Genomic DNA, 23,589 nt, shown 5'->3' on the forward strand with positions numbered 1-23,589 from the left:
CAATCCAGGCTCTTATCCTGTGTTGCTTCACCCTTTTAGGTCACCTATTGGTGGCCTAGTGTCCATAATCATGCTGCATGGTGTGTTGTAGCAAAACATGGATCTGGCATAGCATGATATTGCTGCATCCATGGTGGTGTACTACAGAATATACATGTGAGGTGCTCCTATCAACCAGGGAGAGCTTCACCTATCCCTGGCTGTTAATGTAGGTCTGGGCGTGTGTGCAAGTGTGTGTGGTATTTTATTATTTTCAGTGCAAACAGTGCATGTACTATGGATTTTTACATTATTGTGTTGAATTTTTCTATTGCTTTAAAGCTTTTCTTTCATTCCATATACTTTCATGAATTTTAATCACCTGCTTTTGACTGGTGATATTTTAAGGAGGCATTTTCCACGACTTTTTAATCTCATACTTGTAATTGGGTATTATTAACCACAGGTATTATTTTTTGCAAGCGTTGACTAGCACATGCATTAAATAATGCATATGAACTACAGACAAGCAGTATATAGCATGTGCTAAATAACGCAGGTGATTTTTAACTTGTGATCAGACGATTCATTAAAGTCATGTACTATTCACGCCTGCATGCAGTAATTGCCTCTATGTGTAGCTCTTAATCAGGCCTAAGCCATTTCAGCATTCTGTGAACGATAAAATGAGTACCTCAGGGATTTGGTACCACAGAATCTGTTATATAGTTCCAAGAAACCCGTTGAGTTGAACATGAGCATTTACAAGGAAATTTTATGCTGTGTTCCATAAAATTGCACTAACATTTGTAACAATTTTGTGTTGGTCCATAGGGAATATTTATTTTTTGTGTGTGGAGGAACCCCTGTTCCATCCACATGTTCACAGTGGAAAATAACTTAGGGCCAGATGTACCTAGCTTTTTTCAGGTTGCAGATGTCCCGATTCGCGAAAACATTTTTCTATGTACCAAACCCTATTTTGTGATTCGGTAACCTAATACTAATTTGTAAAATGGGTTTGAGGTTAGGAAGTGGATTGTTAAGGGCGTCCCATCCTAATAGCGACTTGCAGTGGTATGTGTGAATGTTTTGAGGTCACAAAACATTTGAATTTTACTCCCTCTTTGTGAGTGGTTGTAAAAGGTTTTTTGTGAGCAGGCAGTGGTCCCACAGGTCACTGCCTACTCAAAAAATGAAAAGAAAACTTTGAATTTTTGTTTTTGAGTGTATCCCGTTTTCCATTGAAGAAAACAGGCTGCATTTAAAAAACAGTTGCCTTATTTAAATGGGTTGATTGACAGAACATCAAGGCCAATAATATCGAACTACAAAATTAGAGATACAAAAATATCGACCACAAAAATATCAACATTCTATACTTATAATGTAAATGAAAAAAATATTGAACCAAATATAACAATGTCACTAATACTTTTTGACATAAATATCATGTATTTATATATATAAAAACATAAATAATAACCACTAAATATGTTTAAAAGTAACAGTAATAAAATATTACATGTATTTTATTAATTTAGGAATTATTTTTTAAAAATGAATACACATCTATATTAATATGTACAATTAATTATACATATTTATTTCTAAAATATTATTAAACAAATAATTATAATAAAACATTTTTTAATATAACAAACAAATATATATATTTTTTTATTTTCGCAAAGAAATGCTGCACTCTGAAATTTTACGGTTTTGAAGTTTATTTAACAGAGCCTAGTCTGCACACCAACGCGTTTCAGCCTTACGGCCTTGGTCACGGTAGGTGGTATTAAATTCGCAACTGTTTTTATGTAATTTCCTTTCTACAACAGACCCATGAATACTGGGACACGTAGTTTGCATTATTATTCAACAGATTTTCACAATGCAGACATCGTTTTAGAATTAAACAAATAACATTGTGATGATATTCTTTGTTTCAAAAAAATGTTCACTTATTATTATTGCGGTGACTCTAACAAGGTAAATTAAATGAATTCGCACTGCGGTGAAGGGGTTAAATAAAAAAGCACACACAATTAAAACATAGCATTATAAAAAATCACTGTTTTAAAATATTTAAATATATTTATACTTTTTATTACTTAAGTAACTTCCTAACCTATACTTGCACAAACTACACAACACACACCTAAATATATATTTATTAATTTCTAATATTTACACATTTTACATAATTATTTATTACAATCTTAATGGAAATTACCTAATAGTAAATTAATTATATTCATTTCCCTTCCCACTCTTTACCCTTAAAAAACAAACAATCCTTGCCTAATATATATATACTTTAAAAAGTTTTAATTTAATAATAACCATTATTAATTATCAATTAAACAATTAATAATAATTAACTAATACCAAATTAATTATATTTAAATACCTGCCCAGCCTTTACCTCGACAAATACAACTGAAACCTAATATATAAAACAGACACTATCTTAATTTCACAATTCACAAAATTAATTAACAATTAAATACTTTTTAAGTATTACCATTAATTAAATACTATAATTAATTTCCTGCACACCCTTTACCCTTACAAAAACAACAAATGATACGAAAAAAATGAGTACGCAATTTACATAATGAATTATCAATTAGGAAAGTAATTTAAATAATACAAAATTATTAGTTAATTATAAATAATGTACTTCCACCCTATAACTCTACAAAACCCACAAGCTGCACCTAAAACTTACATTTAAATATATGTAATTATACAATTAACATTATTAATTATCAGCAGCATAACTAATATTAATTACAAATGTAATAATTAATTAAATATAATTAATTTATTTCCCACCCTCTACCCCAACAAAACCCACAACCTGCACCTAAAACTTACAATAAAAAAAAGTATATAATAAACATGAATAATTATCAATTAAATAATGAATAGTAATTAAAAATGTATTAATAATAAATTATAAATAATTTACTTCCTACCCTTTACCCTTATAAACCCCACAACCCGCTCCAGTAGTAAAAATGATAAAAAAAATTATTAAATTAAATTTAAAAAGTACTAAAATCCACAAACAATACTAAAAACATTACCAATATTTATGCAAACAATAACTTATACAATTAAAATATATAATAAAATACAACAAAATAATTAAAAAATCGACATGATTAACAACAATATTTCTAACATCAAAATTAACAGCATTGGGCCCGATTATGATATCAGGCGGAAAGCCATCCAACAGCTCGTCGGAGGCTTTCCGCCCAACATCAGAGGTTTCCCTCCGGCCGCCGTATCCTGATACTGGCAGTTAGAGGAAAACATGTGTGTGAATTCTGCTGCCCTTCCGACGGGCGCAAAGAGCATGACGGGGCATCGGTGGGACAGATATCACCAAATGGCTGCAGTGTCTACTCAGACATCCCCATCGGGATTAAGGTGTCTGTTTCCCACAACCTTTCCATGTCGGCCTTTATGACATGGAAAGGATGTTTGAAAGTGGCTTTGGGGTCCCCTAGCAAGGCCCCATCTCCCAGGCAGCCTCCTCCATGCATTGTGTGGTGGGCACCACATTGTGACTGCCACACCATGCATGGATGTTTTAAAAGTATTTTTTACTTTTGTGGCCTGTGCTGCAGCACGCAGCGCAATCCACAATAATAAAAATACACTTTCCGACCACTGTGAATGCAATCGCATTGTAATAGTGGAAGCAGGACTGCCAACCCCTTGTCGGACAGTCCCGTTTCCACTACGATGTTGGTCGATCTGGGCCATAGATATTTTTGTAATCAATATTAACACTATGGGGGCCATTACAATGGCAGGGGCGGCCATAACGGTAAACGGGACCGACTGCCAGAGGTGCAGCTGTCCCGCTTTGCCCATTGGAATGCAACCGCCACCCTGGCGGTTGCATCCTGCATATTTAACATTGTGGTGGACGGTGCTTTGTGCAGCACCCGCCACAATGTCAAATATGCACATTGTGCATTGGCATGCACAACGTGACAGGCATAGTGAGGTGCCTGCCACCTTGTGAATGCCAATGTAGTGGGTACCAAGGGTACCCCCAAGTGCAGCCCCCAACCTCCCCACCCCCACAGGGGCCTGCAACGGGCCCCCAAAGTACTCTGCATGCCTTTCCATGGCAGAGTCTCCGCCATGGAAAGGCAGTCCACTGCACACATCATAATATGGATGGCGGAGCCTGCAAGGCCAGTGAAAAAGCGGAGGACGGTCTTTCCGTACGCCGCGGTACCCCCGCCATGCTAATGTGGCGAGGGATAAATGTCCGTCCGGCGGGGTGTTTTGGCGGGCAGATTGCCATCGCTGGTCCGCGGTGGCGATCCACACGCCATGATAATAGGCCCCTAAGTTTCTAACTTTGGTATATACTACTTACCTTAAAATTGATATTCTTGTTAACGATATTCTTACTGATGATACTTCTGCCTGACGATATTTCCAACTTGATATTTCTGTAGGTCGATATAAAAATATCGATATTTTGTCTGAATGCCATTTGAAAGCAATTACAGACATGGTGGTCTGCTGACCTCAGCAGGCCACCATCCCTTTGATCTTAGCGATTTGCAATGGGTCGGAATTTGTGACCTACCTCATGAATATTAATGAGGTAGGTCAATATGAGACCCGCTGGGAATCGCAAACCTAATAGTGAATTGCAAAGATTCAATATTAGATAAATCACAAGCATGAATCTATGTACATCTGGCCCTTAGTCCTTCTCAATGATAGCTGCAAATTACAAAGTGTTTCCAGACTGGGAAGCTACATGCAACTTGTGGGTGAATACCCACAAAAGCTCAGATTTGTGGATGTCCATACAACTGGACCTTCCAAGTAACACTCACAAACGCAGGCCACAGCAAAAATACTTGCAAATGCAGAAATTCTGCCAAACTGTCAGAAAGTACACTTTCGCAAATGCACTTTGTGCAAGTAAAATTCTGCCCGTCCAGATGGTATTAGTATTATGAATTCGCACCAAGTTGAAATCTTTGAACTTCCTTTGCCTTGGGTAAAAAAAATGATTAAAGATAAGAATCAGGATTTTTATCATCCATAGCCTCCAAATGGTGTAAGGTTTTTCCCAAAACATTCCTTAACTATTTGATATTTATTTTAGAGCTAAATATGACTCCCTTAAGTTACCTGAACCAATGGGCCAAAGTCTTCCTACAGTGATTTGATGGTTGTGCATTTGTATATTGGGGCTGTGCCTGGGCATTTTGGGCAGTGTCTGAGGATCTGTAGCTGTGCCTTGGGATTAGGGACACTGCCTAAACATTTGGGACTGTCCTAAGCAATTACTGTAATAATTTCTTAATGTGTTGAGAAGTAAGTGCCAGAGTCTAATGTTTTGCTCAGAAGCCTGCAACAGGTGCTACTGAATGTCAGTGTGCTGCATACCAAGGCTGCATAGTCTTAATTCTACCACATACCTCTGTAATCCACCACTAGACTCTCGCTGTCTCTTTATGTCACTCTTGCAGGTTCCTGTTTTCTCCCTTTGTCACAGTTTTACCGACTTTCTTCTCCCTTTGTCACTGTTTTTTCAACTTTCTCTTCCACCTTCTTTCCACCTTTTTTATCGTTTCTCTCTTTTTTGTACTGGGTCACAGCCCAGTCAGACAAAATAAATGTTGCTAGCCCAAAAATGAGTTCCGGTTGGCCCTACCAGCAACCACCTTCTCAAATTAAGCACTGAGTGTAATTAGCCTTGGAATTTGGAAACCGTAGCTTAGGATTTGATACTGTCATTTTCCATATGTGGGCATACTTGGACCTATAATGACTTTGCCTGGAATATGATGGCATCACCTGAGAATGTGACGGTTGGCCACCTGGATTATATCACGTCTGCTATTTGCTTTATTAACTTTTTGCCATTGTATTAATCTTGCACTCTAGACAGATGTTCACTAATTTCAGTGCTCATTTTCTATGATGCCACTGATGTCAAAGATGATATAATGTCATTCCCTGTAGTGTTATTGCACTGAATGTGGGTTGAAGAGCATATGATTGAAGAAGAAGAAGGAGGACCCCACGCAGTATTATAAGGGACCGGGGGGAAAAACAGTGTTGAAAAATGACAAAGTCCCAAACCAGAGGACGAAGTGAAACCTGTCCTGTTTTAGTGATGGTACTACGAGTTATCTCCTAACTTGACATGTTGACAAATAAACGGGAAAAGCAAAGGTACAATCGAATGTGTTTGATTATCAATCTATATCAGTTCCACATTATATTATCACGGACAAACATGGGTTGTGACAGATTCGGTACAGTGCTAACAGCAAGAATATAAATTAAAATAAGACTTATAACAATGTATGTTTGGTAACGTTGTTATTTAAATTTTATTCCACATAAACAATATACAATTGACAATTCATATAAAATCATCATTAAAACATTTGTAATGTGCATATCAATAAAAGAATTTTTTGCATAAATAAAAACAAGAAAAGAATCACAAGGTCGACGCGGCGTTTCGGTTTTCTTTTGTACACCTTCCTCAGGACTGATTCTAAACAATTAAAAATATTAAAGAACATAAAGTTACCAAACAGTTTTAGCTAAAGGTTTACATTCCACACATGGACACATTTCATTTTATTTTCCAATCTGTCACACTGTAGTTCTTTGTCTTAAATATGAAAAGCAGTAACACAATTTAAATACTATCACTTTTTTTCTCTTTTTTTGCAGAATATTTTCATTATTACATTTTGTACACACCTTGTTTAACATCTAGTTTGCCTGTCCTTTGGAACTGAATCCAATGCTTAACAACCCATAGTACCACTACTAAAAAGAAGGGCATGACGGATCTTGTCGTACATGCATACCTTATTAATCCAGATGGAGTTATAGCCCATGTGGAGAATGTTGTTTTAGCGAAAGTCCTGTGTAGAATGGGACGATCAGCTGAGCACAGACTACTACCATCACTCTGTAAAATGTGCTGTCTCTAAATGAAGACATAAAATATATACCAATGATTTTTACTTATTGTCTTTACCCATCTGTTTATACTCGGTGGGCGGCGTTCTTAATACATACCTATTATCAAAGGAGTACCCTTAATTTCCTTTTTATCTCATTTTCTGTTTGTTTATATATTACATGTGTGACAGATTGGAAAATAAAATGAAATGCGTCCATGTGTGGAATATAAACCTTTAGCTAAAACTGTTTGGTAACTTTATGTTCTTTAATATTTTTAATTGTTTAGAATCAGTCCTGAGGAAGGTGTACAAAAGAAAGCCGAAACGCTGCGTCGACCTTGTGATTCTTTTCTTGTTTTTATTTATGCAAAAAATTATTTTATTGATATGCACATTACAAATGTTTTAATGATGATTTTATATGAATTGTGAATTGTATATTGTTTACGTGGAATAAAATTTAAATAACAACGTTACCAAACATACATTGTTATAGGTCTTATTTTAATTTATATTCTTGCTGTTAGCACTGTACCGAATCTGTCACAACCCATGTTTGTCCGTGATAATATAATGTGGAACTGATATAGATTGATAATCAAACACATTTGATTGTACCTTTGCTTTTCCCGTTTATTTGTCAACATGTCAAGTTAGGAGATAACTCGTAGTACCATCACTAAAACAGGACAGGTTTCACTTCGTCCTCTGGTTTGGGACTTTGTCATTTTTCAACACTGAAGAGCATATGATGCCATTATCATTTGGACTAAACTGAGGTGGCATGGTGAGCAAAAGAACGATGGATTTAACCCAGATCTATTGACTGGGGTGAATGTTTGAATAGCTCTGCATTCCATCCATCATCTCTGTGTCTTTTGCTTTCTCGCCCTAAGTGTGCCAGGTATGCCCAGACGTGTGTCTCGGGCTCACTGTGTCACTGGATTCAATCTAGCCTGGCTGATGAGGGGTGATGCCCGCAAACCGGTCCAAGGATGCTTGTTACCAGTCCAAGGAGAACCGTGCGTGACAGTTCGGTCTGGACTGTTTCCATGAGGCACAGGGTCAAGACTGATTTGCATATGGCTGGGCCTAAACTGTGGTGGCATGGTAGCAAAAGAACAATGGATTCAACCCAGATCTATTGACTGGGAGTGCATGTTTGATTTGCTCTGAATTCCGTCCATCGTCTGTGTGTCCTTTTTTTACCTTTTCATTTGGACAGCATGCTGGTGAACTGACATGCGTAAATTGAAAAACAGTAAGCTTATCTAGGCATTAAACTTGTTAATTTCATTGAGATTTCCCATAGCCAGAATATATTTTTAGATGTGGAGAATGCTTAATTTGGAGAAGAATAGGTGCTGGTGCCTGAAACCTTGCTCAGAAGGCCACGGCCGGTGCAATTAATTGAAGGTGTGTGGAATACCAAGGCTATACAGTCTTAAATCTATCTCATGCCTCTTTAATCCAATATCAATTTGTGTCACTCTTGAATGTTCAGTTTTTCTCCCTTTGTGACTTTTTTTCCCTTCTTCACCTTCCTCTGTCTTTCTGCTTTGTGTGTTTTAATCTATCGGTAAATGTCTGCTGCTGAAAAATAAGTGCTGGCTCCCAAAAATGAGTGCTGGTGGCCCCCACCGGGAACCACCAGCTCAAATTAAGCACTGGATGTTGATGTTGAATGAAAATCTGTGACAAGGGAGTTTCAGAGACCACAATACAGAAGGCTTTCCCACCAATGGATTATGTCCTACAGTCAGAGACTTTAAGCAACAGCACTTGTGCGGAAACAGTGAAGCATAATCAACCTGATTGTTAAACAAGCACTAGCTTGTGAAACCTATTAGCTTTGCCAAAGCCTTTATGTGATATTTTATTAAAACACATAATAGAAAGAGGAGATACAGAGGGGAGCAGAGGAAGAAAGGTGGGGAGTAAAAATAGCCCCTCATATGCATGTAATAAGGTTTGATATCAACAGTAGAAGGATATATATGATCCAATCAAAACACTGTGAGACCGATATATTCCTGGGTGCGATAAACACAACAGGGAGGGTACCATCAAATCAAGAACAGAAAAGTGAGGGAGACAGGAAAGCCATTAATCATAAGTCTGGGGTTGGCCCAAAGCACACTCCATAGACCACATTATGAGGGTCCAGTTAAAATCCCCAGATACTCACTCTCTCAGAATTTCCGTTTTTAGGTGCTGCTGTCATTCTGGGGGTGGGGGTTGGGGGTTCATGTGGATTATGACATTTTGAGGACTAACAGGCTTGTCTCAATACTGATCCCTCTATGTTTTTCTCTTGCCTTTCATCTGTAGATTTCGGCTGTTTGAAAAAATTCAACTTTTTATAGACTGCTTGCAGCCACTAAAATCTCCAAGTGAGCCACAAAAACGTATATTTTAATGGGACCGGAAACTGTTGATGCCAGCTCCATCCAAATTAAGTGACCACACGTAATGAGTGCGTAAGTATTGTATTGCTTACAAAAACATTTCGCCAACATACAGCTAATTCTGTCTGTAGGTGAGATCTAGAAATTTACAGCTTCACTTTGCCGAATAATTTGAGCATCATCAGCAAACGTGTTAAATACAAAGGTGAAGCACTAGATCAGTGCCTTAACCCTTTCCATTCGGCCGCTATTCCCCTGGTGTGCTGTAAACAACACGAACAGGGGCGGGCCGTGACGAACCCCAGCCGTCATCAGCACACGAGCACCGTAGTGCATGACGGCTGGGGTTCGTCATCAGCATGGAAGGGGTTAAGAGGGTGTACACGAAAATTAAAAATAATAGGTAATATGCAGGCCTCTTGGGGGGCCCAGCAAGACAGAGATGTCACAGAGAAAAAGAAAGAATGTGTACTGACAGCGAATAGTCTGCCAAGATGGAATGTAACAATCATGAGAAGAGCTGCCAAAACCAACCTGCCTCAGGATTCTCTAGAGGACCACCCAGCTAACAGAGTTAATTGCCACCAGCAAGTCTAATATAAAAACATCTATTATCTGCTGCCAGAAGCAGCTCATTCAGTAGCCCAAGCAGTGAGGTTCCAGCAGTCGGACTCCAAAACAAAGGACCGAAATTAGTGGAAAATTAGATGATCATGTGTTGTGTAACTTAGAAATTAATTGCTTTGTTAATTGTATTATTATAGTTTCTTATCTGAGTGCTCTTTTTCCTCTGGTATTTTTGCGTGTAAAATGCAAAAACCTGCCACAACAGACATAAGCACAATGTATACTGTATTTTGCATCGGCGAATGAGAAAATGTGAGGGAGTGCCTATGGCCATATGAAACACTCTACCCGAAACCAAAATGTATCTCCCCTGAGTTTAGAAACCCCGGCCTTCTGAAATGCTCTGTTGGAGCCAGACTACTACCATTCCTTGAAAAAAAACACCTATAATTTTGTGATTGGCGTTCTTGGTGGATACAAATAACACCACATCATTAACCTTTAAGTCCATGCGGTCTTTAAGTCAACAAAACCTTAATTCAAGAAACAGAAAGGGAGCACACTCCTGACCTCTTAACCCGGTCGCCCCATCGCATTGTGGTCAATGCAGTTCGTACACCTCAGGATACAATTCATGGGTATAACACCGAGTTGGTGCAAGCAGGTGCTAGTATATGTTGTCTCTAGACGCGAGACATGGCTCGCGTTTCTGGATAATATCCGTCATCAGTAGAGATAAATCCGGGGTGGTTAAGAGGCTGCAAACAATCCAGGCTTCGTTGCCTCTCGGGCGCGGAGGTGCATCTCCTACGGCTCGTCAGCCAGGAGGCTCGAGGGAGCCCCAGAAACAGGAAACAGAAAGGGAGCACACTCCTGACCTCTTAACCCGGTCGCCCCATCGCATTGTGGTCAATGCAGTTCGTACACCTCAGGATACAATTCATGGGTATAACACCGAGTTGGTGCAAGCAGGTGCTAGTATATGTTGTCTCTAGACGCGAGACATGGCTCGCGTTTCTGGATAATATCCGTCATCAGTAGAGATAAATCCGGGGTGGTTAAGAGGCTGCAAACAATCCAGGCTTCGTTGCCTCTCGGGCGCGGAGGTGCATCTCCTACGGCTCGTCAGCCAGGAGGCTCGAGGGAGCCCCAGAAACAGGAAACAGAAAGGGAGCACACTCCTGACCTCTTAACCCGGTCGCCCCATCGCATTGTGGTCAATGCAGTTCGTACACCTCAGGATACAATTCATGGGTATAACACCGAGTTGGTGCAAGCAGGTGCTAGTATATGTTGTCTCTAGACGCGAGACATGGCTCGCGTTTCTGGATAATATCCGTCATCAGTAGAGATAAATCCGGGGTGGTTAAGAGGCTGCAAACAATCCAGGCTTCGTTGCCTCTCGGGCGCGGAGGTGCATCTCCTACGGCTCGTCAGCCAGGAGGCTCGAGGGAGCCCCAGAAACAGGAAACAGAAAGGGAGCACACTCCTGACCTCTTAACCCGGTCGCCCCATCGCATTGTGGTCAATGCAGTTCGTACACCTCAGGATACAATTCATGGGTATAACACCGAGTTGGTGCAAGCAGGTGCTAGTATATGTTGTCTCTAGACGCGAGACATGGCTCGCGTTTCTGGATAATATCCGTCATCAGTAGAGATAAATCCGGGGTGGTTAAGAGGCTGCAAACAATCCAGGCTTCGTTGCCTCTCGGGCGCGGAGGTGCATCTCCTACGGCTCGTCAGCCAGGAGGCTCGAGGGAGTGTGCTCCCTTTCTGTTTCCTGTTTCTGGGGCTCCCTCGAGCCTCCTGGCTGACGAGCCGTAGGAGATGCACCTCCACGCCCGAGAGGCAACGAAGCCTGGATTGTTTGCAGCCTTTTAACCACCCCGGATTTATCTCTACTGATGACGGATATTATCCAGAAACGCGAGCCATGTCTCGCGTCTAGAGACAACATATACTAGCACCTGCTTGCACCAACTCGGTGTTATACCCATGAATTGTATCCTGAGGTGTACGAACTGCATTGACCACAATGCGATGGGGCGACCCGGTTAAGAGGTCAGGAGTGTGCTCCCTTTCTGTTTCCTGTTTCTGGGGCTCCCTCGAGCCTCCTGGCTGACGAGCCGTAGGAGATGCACCTCCACGCCCGAGAGGCAACGAAGCCTGGATTGTTTGCAGCCTTTTAACCACCCCGGATTTATCTCTACTGATGACGGATATTATCCAGAAACGCGAGCCATGTCTCGCGTCTAGAGACAACATATACTAGCACCTGCTTGCACCAACTCGGTGTTATACCCATGAATTGTATCCTGAGGTGTACGAACTGCATTGACCACAATGCGATGGGGCGACCCGGTTAAGAGGTCAGGAGTGTGCTCCCTTTCTGTTTCCTGTTTCTGGGGCTCCCTCGAGCCTCCTGGCTGACGAGCCGTAGGAGATGCACCTCCACGCCCGAGAGGCAACGAAGCCTGGATTGTTTGCAGCCTTTTAACCACCCCGGATTTATCTCTACTGATGACGGATATTATCCAGAAACGCGAGCCATGTCTCGCGTCTAGAGACAACATATACTAGCACCTGCTTGCACCAACTCGGTGTTATACCCATGAATTGTATCCTGAGGTGTACGAACTGCATTGACCACAATGCGATGGGGCGACCCGGTTAAGAGGTCAGGAGTGTGCTCCCTTTCTGTTTCCTGTTTCTGGGGCTCCCTCGAGCCTCCTGGCTGACGAGCCGTAGGAGATGCACCTCCACGCCCGAGAGGCAACGAAGCCTGGATTGTTTGCAGCCTTTTAACCACCCCGGATTTATCTCTACTGATGACGGATATTATCCAGAAACGCGAGCCATGTCTCGCGTCTAGAGACAACATATACTAGCACCTGCTTGCACCAACTCGGTGTTATACCCATGAATTGTATCCTGAGGTGTACGAACTGCATTGACCACAATGCGATGGGGCGACCCGGTTAAGAGGTCAGGAGTGTGCTCCCTTTCTGTTTCCAAAACCTTAATTCAACATGGTCATTATCTTGATGCCAATTTTGAAATTACAGGTTTATTATCCTAACCCCAGTCCTCACAGTTTGAGCGTCAGAGACATGTTGAGTTATTTGCATTTGAGTCAATGGGCACGCACGAATGGTTTTGGGAATGTGAAAATCTGTCCCTGTAAAGGTGTATGTGAAAGAATGCAATGTGCTACCTTTGTCTACGTTGGTTGGAGATGCTACCAAAAGAAATACTCATATAGAAGGGAATTATAGGCAAGGGACCCTGGTTTAAAATACCTAGTAACAATGCATTTATATGAACATAGAAATGTAATGAAAGAGCATATCTATAGGTTACATTATCAACATCTGTATAGCGCTCTTCTGCTAATAGTATGGCCGTATAGCACTGTCTATCTAGCATGCTCTATCTTGGTTTCTCCTTTTATGCATCAAAGTGGACCTGCAGTAGCGCTTATTAAGAGCAAATTTGCATCTATTTGATTGGCTAACAGAAGGACTCTTAATGATATGTAAATATATCATATTAATGCCAGCAAACAATGTATTGTGCGGGACCATTTGAGGTTTGTACTCTGTAGGTTCAATAACCATATTAAAAGAGTATCAGATCCATTAACTCAGGTAACTACTGCAAAACACTCCTGTTTTTGGTCTGGCTGGATACAGCTTTAATCGTTGCTAGAGCTCATGTCAAACAAAATAAGCATTTGCAAACCCAATATGTCTGGCTTTTAACAGCAGCACTTGCCACTTTAGAATAGGTTTCTCATTCTTAGTTATCAATAAAGTATTTCAAAATGCATAAAAAAAAGGCCCCCGTGCATGCACACACACCCAACCAATAGATGTCCTGTCATTTCTATAACTGCAGCGGGGACTACAGCAGCCACCAAGGACAGTTACAGCCGGGGCGAGGTTGGCGACCACAGCAGTCAGCATGACATGGCAACAACAGTGACCACATCTTTAACTACTGCAAAGCCCATAACTCAGACAACACCTTTCACCAAATCAGCAATGACAACAAAATATGTCACAATAGGATGGACCACAGCAATAACTACAGCTATAACCTCAACAGAGACAATCGCAGAAGAGGCACCAACTGGAACAATAGCTATCTGAAAATAGGGACAACAACAGTGACCACAGTTGTAATCACTGACAAAAACAAATAGCTGTGAAATGAGTTGAATGCTCAAATTAATATATTACTCTGGGCCAAACTCCAGTCCATTGTTTTTTTGCTTACTGTGTCTGTACATATACGGACTAACCAAATGCAAATTGGCATCGGACCTGCTCCAATAGGAACCGTCCAATGAAAGCTATTATAACAAGTGCCCTCTAAACAGGAACACAAGCATCCCCAAAACCAGTTTTCTCTCTTGCTGGACGTCATCACAGAGGTACAGCTCAAGTTCTAAGGCACAGGACAGGGAGCCCCAGACTCATGTCTGAGTATACTGTTTGCAGTTAAAGTGTCTCTCCGAGTAAAACAAATAAGAACTGGAAAGGTCTAAGGTCTGTCTTTAATGTGCTTGTTGGACTTGGCCCTTTTTTCAGGGCCATCCCCGAACTTTTTGCCTTCTTCCTGTATTTTGACCTGTTGTTGGTGGTTTTATGACTACAGGCACTTTACCACCGCTGATCAGTGCTAAATTGCATATGCTCTCTATTGTAAATTGTTGTAAATTGTTGTAATGGATTAGTGACTCCATGATTGGCTTATTTGATTTACTTGTCTGGCCCTAGTACAGTGCACCATGTGTGCCCAGGGCCTGTAAATCAAACGCTGCTGGTGGGCTTGCAGCACTTATTGTGCCACCCACAGGAGCACCTTGTAAAGTGTGGCTCAGGCCTGCCATTGCAGAGCCTGTGTGCAGTCTGGGACTGCCATGTCGACTTGGCACGTGCACCCACTTGCCAGTCCCCAAACCTTTCCTTCTCTACATGTTAGTCACTCCTATAGGCCGGGTGCATTGTATATGAAAGGTAGGACATGCCCTGATGTGTGTGGCATGTCCTGATAGTGAATTACCGCCAATTTCATTTTTCACTATTGCAAGGCTACCTGTTCCCATTGGCCAGGATGGGCAGTTGGATTAAAGTTTGATTAAATTGATACTTGTATGTAAATTGATACTTGTATAGCGCACTACTCACCAGCAAGGGTCTCAAGGCACTTGAACGAATACCGCTGTGGAACCCATCCTGGCTTTCCCTGTGAGGTGTCCACTCCTGGGCACCCCCAAGGTGGAGGCCAGGCATCTTTAGCGTTGTGGGGGCCGTTGTGGAGATTAAGCAAGCTATTGCCCAGAGTTGCAGAGTGGGACTCCATGGTTGGAATAGGCACCGAGGCGAGAATTATCAGGTCCATGGAATTTTGAGCGCAAGACCCGCCGAGGCGGGGAATTGAACCCTGGTCCCGGGTCAGACCTCTGCTTCAGGGTCTGCCGCTCTAACCATTGAGCCACACTTCTCCATTATAACATCTTATAATCCTAACTGACCCAGGGAACAAGGTAGAAAAACGAGTTTCGTATGCCTGAACTCAGAATGTTAAAATACATCTTTTAGTGTGGGTGATTTTTACATTCTGTGTTTGAAAATACCACTTTTAGAAAGTAGGTATGTTCTTGCCTAACCATCCAGTATGCCTCTGCTAGGTTTGTGTGTTCCATGTCTGGTTTGTGAGTGACAGGGGACCGGAGAGGGCTTTGGCTCCAGCAGTCTGATGAGTCAGGGTTGGGCTGAATAGTACCTGGGTTGAATAGAGAGTAGGGAGACGAGATTCCCTTTCACTTGCCTAAGCCTACATAGAATAGAGAGTAGGAGAGGAGATTTCTTTTCAGCTACCTGGGCCAGGTCTGCTTTTAACAATGTTGTGTCCACCTCCTGCTAGGAAGCTGCACCAGGGAGGACAGAACCAGTTTTGGCTAGGTACAGACACTCTCTGCCTTCAGAGAACAAAGGATTTAGTAGAATAAATATTGCAGAGAAGACCCCAGAACTTTAGATCTCTTCTGGGAATCAAGACAAACCTTTGCCAAGCAGAGAAACCACGGAAGCCGAAGGAGGAGACTGTCCCTGGGCTGTGTGCTGTGTGCTGTTTGGGGTCGACCTGCAGTGGTTACTTATTGCCAAGGAAAGGAGAAAATAAACTTTGTGTGTACTTTGTCATCTTGAGGAAGATCTCCAAGGGCTTGAAGCTGAGCTTGCCTCCTGTCCTGAAGTCTCAGGGACACAAATACTTCACCACCAGCTCCCCTGAATTGCCTTGCTGGGAATTCTGCCTGCTGAGAGTTGCCTGCTGCTGTTTTGGGACCTCTAGAGACTGCGAGTCGCTGGGAGCTGGAAGCACAATGCAATGAGAAAAAAGTGTTTCACTGCCGCAACTATTGCTGTTGCATCGCCGAAGAAGCGTGTCGCCGCCGCAGCTGTTTGCCGACGCATCGCCGAAGAAGCGTGTCGCATCGCCGGAAAAGAGAGTTGCAGCACCTATCGCAGCTCACAGTCCACCGAGCTTGTCACATGGCCATCAGGCGTGCAAGCATCGCATCCAAATTGACGCATTGCATCACAGACGCCATTGTGTCGCATCACACCGATCGCCACATCACATCGAGGCGCCATCTTGTCGCATCGCACCGGGACGCAGTAAGAAACCGAGCATCAACTCCCCACGCAGTAAGGACGCGGCACGTCAACTCCCCTGCGCAGCAGTAAGGAACCGACGCATCCACTACCCTGAGTGTAAGGAACGGCGCATCACCTTCCCTGTGACCCTCTTGTTTGTTTTGCGTGACGCATTTAAGGTACTTTAAGAGTAAAGTTTTGCATTTACCATCTACATTGAACCAAGCTATTTCTACCATTTTAAACTCATATGCTTGATATTGTATTGTGGATTTTTATCATTTGGTCTTGTGTTAAGTCTAGTAAAGAATACAAATTTTTCTAACCTGGTGTGGTGTCCATTTGTAGTGGTTTCACTGTATGTGTTCACAAATGCCTCTGAGATAAGCCTGACTGCTCATGCCAAGCTACCAAGGGGGTGAGAAAGGGTTATTTTAGGAGTGTATCCCGCTTCCCCTGACTATAAGCAAGGGTCCCTATTTGGACAAAGGTGCAAACCATTGCCAACTAGAGACCCCCATTTCTAACATTGCTAATGTGGGAAAACTCACCTGTAAGCACATGCGTAAAGACTGTTTGCGTTTTGTCTCTGTGTTACCTGCCTCTTTCTGAGCATTCTGTATCTCTGTCCTGTTTTTCCCCATGCTTATGGTGACATGTAGCAGGTTACATGTGACATTTTATAAAGAGTCTTTGTGCATTTCAGCATGAATGTCTTCGAATGGCTTACCACATTAAAGCTGGAACTACTGGTTTCGCCAGGGTTTGTTTCAATTTAACATGGGTACTGTTTGAGTAGTTGTTTGATAAGTCTTGCCCCATCTGTCCATTCCCCATCTGTCAGCGGCAGCTTTTTAACAGAAGACCAGAGCGAGCTTGAAGTTCACAAACTATTATCAGGGCCCTAAAGAATTATGAGATTGGGCGGCTGTGGCATTTTTTGCATATTTATGGATCTGAGGCATTTGCCAGTCATCTATCATCTGCTGCATAATCTGCATATTCTAACAAAAATATTGTTTCCAGCTCAAACGGTTCAAAAGTCATTAAAAAGCAGCAACACATGTTGCGGCGCAGTGTCAAGTTCTATGAAAATATTTACTGGTCACCTTTCCATAGCTTATTGGTATTTTAAGGTGTTAAACTGGTAATGATTAGGCTCAACCTATGCCCAGAGTGTGTTAACAAGTGTAAAAATGACAAAATAATGGAGTAATACTATCAGAAAATGTGCTGCATTACGCCACATAATTTGGCTTTTTTTTGCCGCAGAATTTTGTCAACCCTGCTGCATAATTTGTCTCTCCACCTGCCACATACTTCTAGTGGCCCTGACTATTGTACTGATTAATAGAAGATAAGTTGTTACAACTATTATAAAGTACCAATTTGGTCAAACATCGATATACAGCCCTTTACATTGTTCACACATTTCACATACTCTTTGCTCTCTGAAAAACATGCAGTTACTCTGTACTTATAAAAACAGGAAGTAATTAGTCGTATCTGGAGTTCTGGGTGTAACCGTTCACCTAATCAGCCCAAATGTCAACCACAGCCTTTCACGACTGTACTACTTTGTAGCCAATCTCAGTATGACGCACATGCAAATGTTCCTAGCTAGATGAGTAGGCTGGGTCAATGGGCCCTCCAGTTGTAGTCGACAAGCGTACTAATTACATACATATATTTAGCGTCAGCCACTGCACAGCGCTGCATGCAATGATAAAGGTTACATGATGTGAACCGAGAAAACTCACGTCTTATGCTGAAATACTAAAGTGTAAAAACTTACTGTGTTCTTCTGAGAAACCATGTCCTACAAAGCGAAAAGAAAGAGAAAGAAATGTCAATACTTCCAATGTTATATTTGTCTTTTTCCCAGTAGGGAAGGCAAAATGAGGCATTACGAGGCAAAGGAAATAGTACTGCAGCAATGACCCCACAAACATTTCTTTGCAGATGCAATGATTATGCGCCTACCAGAGTCTGCTGTGCATGCTCTAGGCGCTCACTCACTCTCTGCTGTGCACGCTCTAGGCGCTCACTCACTCTCTGTGCTTTAAGCTAATATCTGAAGTATATTTTTCCCAAATTATAATCAGACAGCACTTGTTGCAAGTGGCCCTCAAGATGGTGGAGAAAGGGAGGTGACTAGCGGCCGAGCAAGACCCATCGGCACTGGAGGCCTACCATCGAGAAAAGCCCGGAGCCTGAGACTAGCGACAGGAGCAATGGATTCGCCAGAGAGCCTCCCCAGGGGTGCCTCAAGGACAGACCTTGCGACATGGAGGTCTGGACCGAGTGGAGCTGTGGTTGCCTGGCACAAGCTCAAGAACAGCCCCTGGATCCAGCATGCCGCCTCCGCTCACAACCACACAGCTTTCTACCCCCTACAGCCATGACAAGCTCGGGGAATTCCTCCAGCCCCAAGATCTTCGACCCTGAGTGCAACAACACCCTGAAGGCCTGGCTGACCGAGCCCTGCATGAACCACAGCAGTCGCAAGAAGATCCTGCTCTGTAAATATGTAATATATATTTTTCCAACCCTAATCGCTTCAACTTTTCTTAAAATGTAATCTTGAGTGGATTTGCAACTCGTATATATACAACTCTAACCACGAGTATCTGCAATAGACGCATGCACTTACTACCATTGCCTTTTTATATGCAATCCTTCACTGCATAATTCTTAACTTGTCCTGTGGAAGGGATTTCAGGCTGATATTTAAATCTTTCTGTGCCCACGAACAATCTTTGTCAAACCATCTAGGGGTGGTGTTTACCCTCCCATGCATGGTGGACTTTAGTAGCCCATCTATAAGATGTGCCACTACCTCAAATGCCTTTACCAAAGAGGGTCCCTCCACAGAAGGGTCAAGACACTCCCCAATCGGTTCTTTTCCTTTATCCATGAGGGATTTGTAGAAGGCATACCCATCGACTTTGGACCGTCTAAGTCGTCTACCCTGGTCCGTTACCTTCTCGATTCTGCCTGCCCCCACCCCTCTCCTTGCTCTTCTAAAGGTCAGATCTACTAACTCAAGAACTAGAGGGTTGTGGTCGCTAAATACACTCAGTTCAATCTCGACCCCTCTTATCCAGTCCTTGAATAATCTGGAAACCACAATGTAATCTATGAAAGAACTGCAACCTCTACCGTAAAGGATGGGTTAACAGCTCCTAACCACAAGTATCTGCAATAGACGCATGCACTTAGTGCCATTCCTTATGTGAATTCAGAGTTTTTCTGTTTGTATTTGTTATGTTATTCATGTAAATGTCAACACATAACCCCAAGGTTTATTATCCAGGGGGGAAATAGAGCCTAAAGGGTCTCTAGGGTGAGCTGGCCTTCAAATGAATATGATACATACAATTTAGCTACCGGAGTAATCTAATTAGTTACGATACGTTACAGTGCCCCTAAAAACACTACCTGATAGGAGTGATGGGCATATAAAAAAATGTAAAGGGCTGTCCTCACACACCACCAGGTGTCATGCTTCATCCTAGGAGGGCCCTCACTCTCTAAAAAACAGGTTTGATAGAGAGCGGGCATACACCTGAAGACAGGGAGGCACTTCTCATTTTTAGTGGGGGGCCACATGAGTAGTGAGTTTAAAAACCAATGTAGTGTCCCAGATTACATTTATTCATAGGACACATTACTTGGAATTAAAATGTAAAATGTGGGTATGAGGGGAACTATTACCACATCACCACTGTTACCATCGTGGACATGTTTCTGCCTATGGCTTCACTGAGTCTGCAGCATTCTATGGGAGAAGCATTCAATACTGTTAAGCATTATTATATGTACAACGTTACTTATGTCCTCGTTTTAATTAAGGCCCCATGAACTAGTTATGTATTCACAGGTATCTATGAACCAAACATTAGGTTAGAGGTAGACATAGGTCACCCTAACTACAAGGAAATCCTTAGTACTTTGCTTCAATAGTAGCCCAATTGTTCGTCCTGAAGAAAGCAGCGGACTCAGTAGAGACCAAGGCACTCATATTCCAAAGAAACTCCCTGGGAAAGTAAACTTTCTCTCTATTAAACCACAGTATATTTTATTTCTCCATTTAAACCTCTCTCTCTCTCTCTCTGCCGACATGTACCGCTCTCTCTCTACCCAGTATCATGCTCAAGATTTGTAGAGTCCTATGCAAGACATTTAAAAGGTTTTTAGTGACCTTGGTAAAGTTTAACATATAGTTTAACACTATATAACATGTAACTATTTAACATATAGTATAATAATGTTTAACATATAGTTTACCAGTATTATTTGGCATCATGTAGTGAAGTAGTGTGGCTCACTGGTTAAAGGCGGCAGACCCGAGAGCAGAGGACGGCCCGGGACCAGGGTTCGATTCCCGGCGCGGCAGGTTTCTGGACCAGGGTCAGCGGACTCGATAATTCTCTCGCCTCGGTGCCCACTCTGATCAGCGATCACACTCGGCAACTCTGGGCATTAGCTTGCCTCATCTTCACTAACGGCCCCACCAGACCGCCGGGGATGCCTGGTCTCACCCTGGAGATACCCATTAAGGGACCATCTCTCAGGGAAGCCAGGAAGGGTTTCGCAGCGGTCGAAGCGCCTTGGGACCCTCCGGGTAAGTAGTGTGCTATATAAATACATATACATACATACATGCAGCTTGAATTCGAAGGAAATGGTTAGTAAAATTAATAGGCGGTCATACTGAGGCCCTCAATCTATGTCTTGTCCAGAGCCCCAAAATTCTCAACATGACACAGTATTTGTTGCTGTCAGAGGTGAGGAGGCATGGTTGAAATGAAAGGGAAAGCAATTCACAGTCCCAAGCAGGCATCAGAGCCGGTATTTGAGACACTTTATACCTCAGGGGTTGTAACGTCACATGTTGAAATAAATAGATCCGTGTCAAAGTAAAGTATTTTCCAAAGTAGGTTTGTCTATAAATTTAAGAGGCGCCCTGCTACTAATGCGAAGTTCACCTAGGCAGGGAAATACATACTGTAAAGTTCCTAGGGCAACTTCAAATTCTGTTTAAAAATGCATCAGGATATTTTAATCAAAGGAAGAGACCATCATTCATGATTGAAAAAGTAAAACAAAATAATTAATTTTAATATTTTCATCATAATTATATGATATTTTGGACAGAGAAAGGAACAGCAAACTGCAAACATTCACATTCATCCATTTATCCAATCATACAAGTCACATACATATTTGGCTCATTTCCATATGTTCTGTACATTAGATGTGCATTGATTATACATAGACCATGATACAATTACAATAGGATGACATGTTTATATTGATATATGAATCCAAAACAGAGTTTGCATCAATCTTGGTTGTGGCAACATTCATATACGCGTGTTTCGGCAGAGAGGTGCCTTCATCAGGAAAGCCACTTCCTATAATGTTTCTCGAAAGATGCTGGTCACACGGATTAGGATGTACTGTGCTCCAAGTGGAGTGAATGCTAGATGACAGGGGTTCCTAGGTGTGAAGATGATGGGGGATTCCAGGTATGGATGTCTTGGGAACCGAAGTGTAGCTCCTATCGAGAAGGTAGGCTTGTAACAGGCTTGTAACAAGATCTCTGATAGCTGGAAGAGACTTGTATGAACATGAAGCATCAAGCTGGATATGTAAGAGGGTGCTCTGTTCAGAGGATGATGAACCTCTACAGCCGAATCCTATGGCCACTGTTCGCGCTGTTGCATGGTCCTTGGGGATTTCCAAATTCGGGTAGGTTTATTCCAGTAAAGGACCCACGACTGCTCACTAACACGGTAGCACAGTCAGTGAATCAAAACCATTCAAACTATCTAGAACACTCCCCATATATGACATAGGCAAATTCAAAGTACAAAAGAAATATGCAGTAGGACATTTATAATTTTAATACGTATGTGGATATATACCACACTATGCCCATACAATAATCCCCTTTTTTAAAATAACGACGGAAAATAAAAGCAATAAGTTACATATTCTCGAAACCTGACAAGAGCTGTACTGACCCTACAAATCCTGAGCAAATAACTTCCCTCTCCACCCTGAGTATTTCTCCTTCCTGTATTGTGCAGACTAGGTCTGGAAGTAACAAAAAGTCCACCTACCATCTCCCCTATTACCACTAGTAGCTGGAGCGATTGTGTTAGGCATAGTCCCATGATCTTCATTAGAAGAATGTGTCATCTCACACAGACTAAACCAATCATTATTTTCTGTGTCATTCTTCTTCTTGACTGATACAATCATAAATAGTGCCTGCCTGTTCTTTGCTCAAGTTGATACGCGCATTTCTGTTCCACCATCCTTTGTCTTCAAATGAAACAGCAAATTTTAGACACTTTAAGTACTTTTGCAGGTTGAGAGATTTTACCACTTTAAAAAAGCTCCCAATCGCCAGACAACAGTCTCATATATTTCATGTTTTTGTTCATTGTAATTTCTTTTACAGACCGCTTGCCTTTTTTCCACGTGTTCATGTACCTTCTGTAAATCCAACACATCATGGGATTGTCCCACTCTATCATCCAACCAATCTGGTTTTAACGTAGACATAGGTCTTCTTCCGCTTAAAAGAACAAATAGGGTAATACCTGTGGCACTGTGTGATGTTGGATTGTAACTCCACACTTTATGGTGCAAATAATCTGCTCCATTAGGTTTACAAGCAATTGCTGTTTGCACTCCCTCTTTCAACAAGCGATTTGCCAATTCAACAAGTCCCTGAGAAGAAGGACTATACAATGGCACCTTAACATGCTTGATGTCCTGCTTCCTACGAAATATGCAATTTCCTCTGTGACAAAATGCATACCATTATCTGTTACAATCTCTTTTGTGGAACCCCCTATTAAGAAACACATGTTGCAAAAATTTCACCACACTGCTGGTATCTGCAACTTTGACAAAACGCAAAGTACAACAATTTTGAAAAATATTCAATGGTCGCAATGAGAAA

The 23,589-nt window shown here is 41.9% G+C and overlaps 1 protein-coding gene across 4 annotated transcripts in view; it reads right to left on the reverse strand.

Annotated features, from left to right (window-relative positions):
* MAP3K15 (mitogen-activated protein kinase kinase kinase 15) overlaps positions 1–23,589 on the reverse strand; it is a 1,281,486-nt gene that overhangs the window by 887,587 nt on the left and 370,310 nt on the right. For all 4 annotated transcript variants that reach the window (XM_086934586.1, XM_086934588.1, XM_086934587.1 and 1 more), the window contains exon 3: positions 18,403–18,426. In XM_086934586.1, the coding sequence (XP_086790712.1) occupies positions 18,403–18,426 (24 nt within the window). The remainder of the gene's footprint in view (positions 1–18,402; positions 18,427–23,589) is intronic.

This window comes from Lissotriton vulgaris, chromosome 8, assembly GCF_964263255.1.
Source record: "Lissotriton vulgaris chromosome 8, aLisVul1.2, whole genome shotgun sequence".
Taxonomy (NCBI): domain Eukaryota; kingdom Metazoa; phylum Chordata; class Amphibia; order Caudata; family Salamandridae; genus Lissotriton; species Lissotriton vulgaris.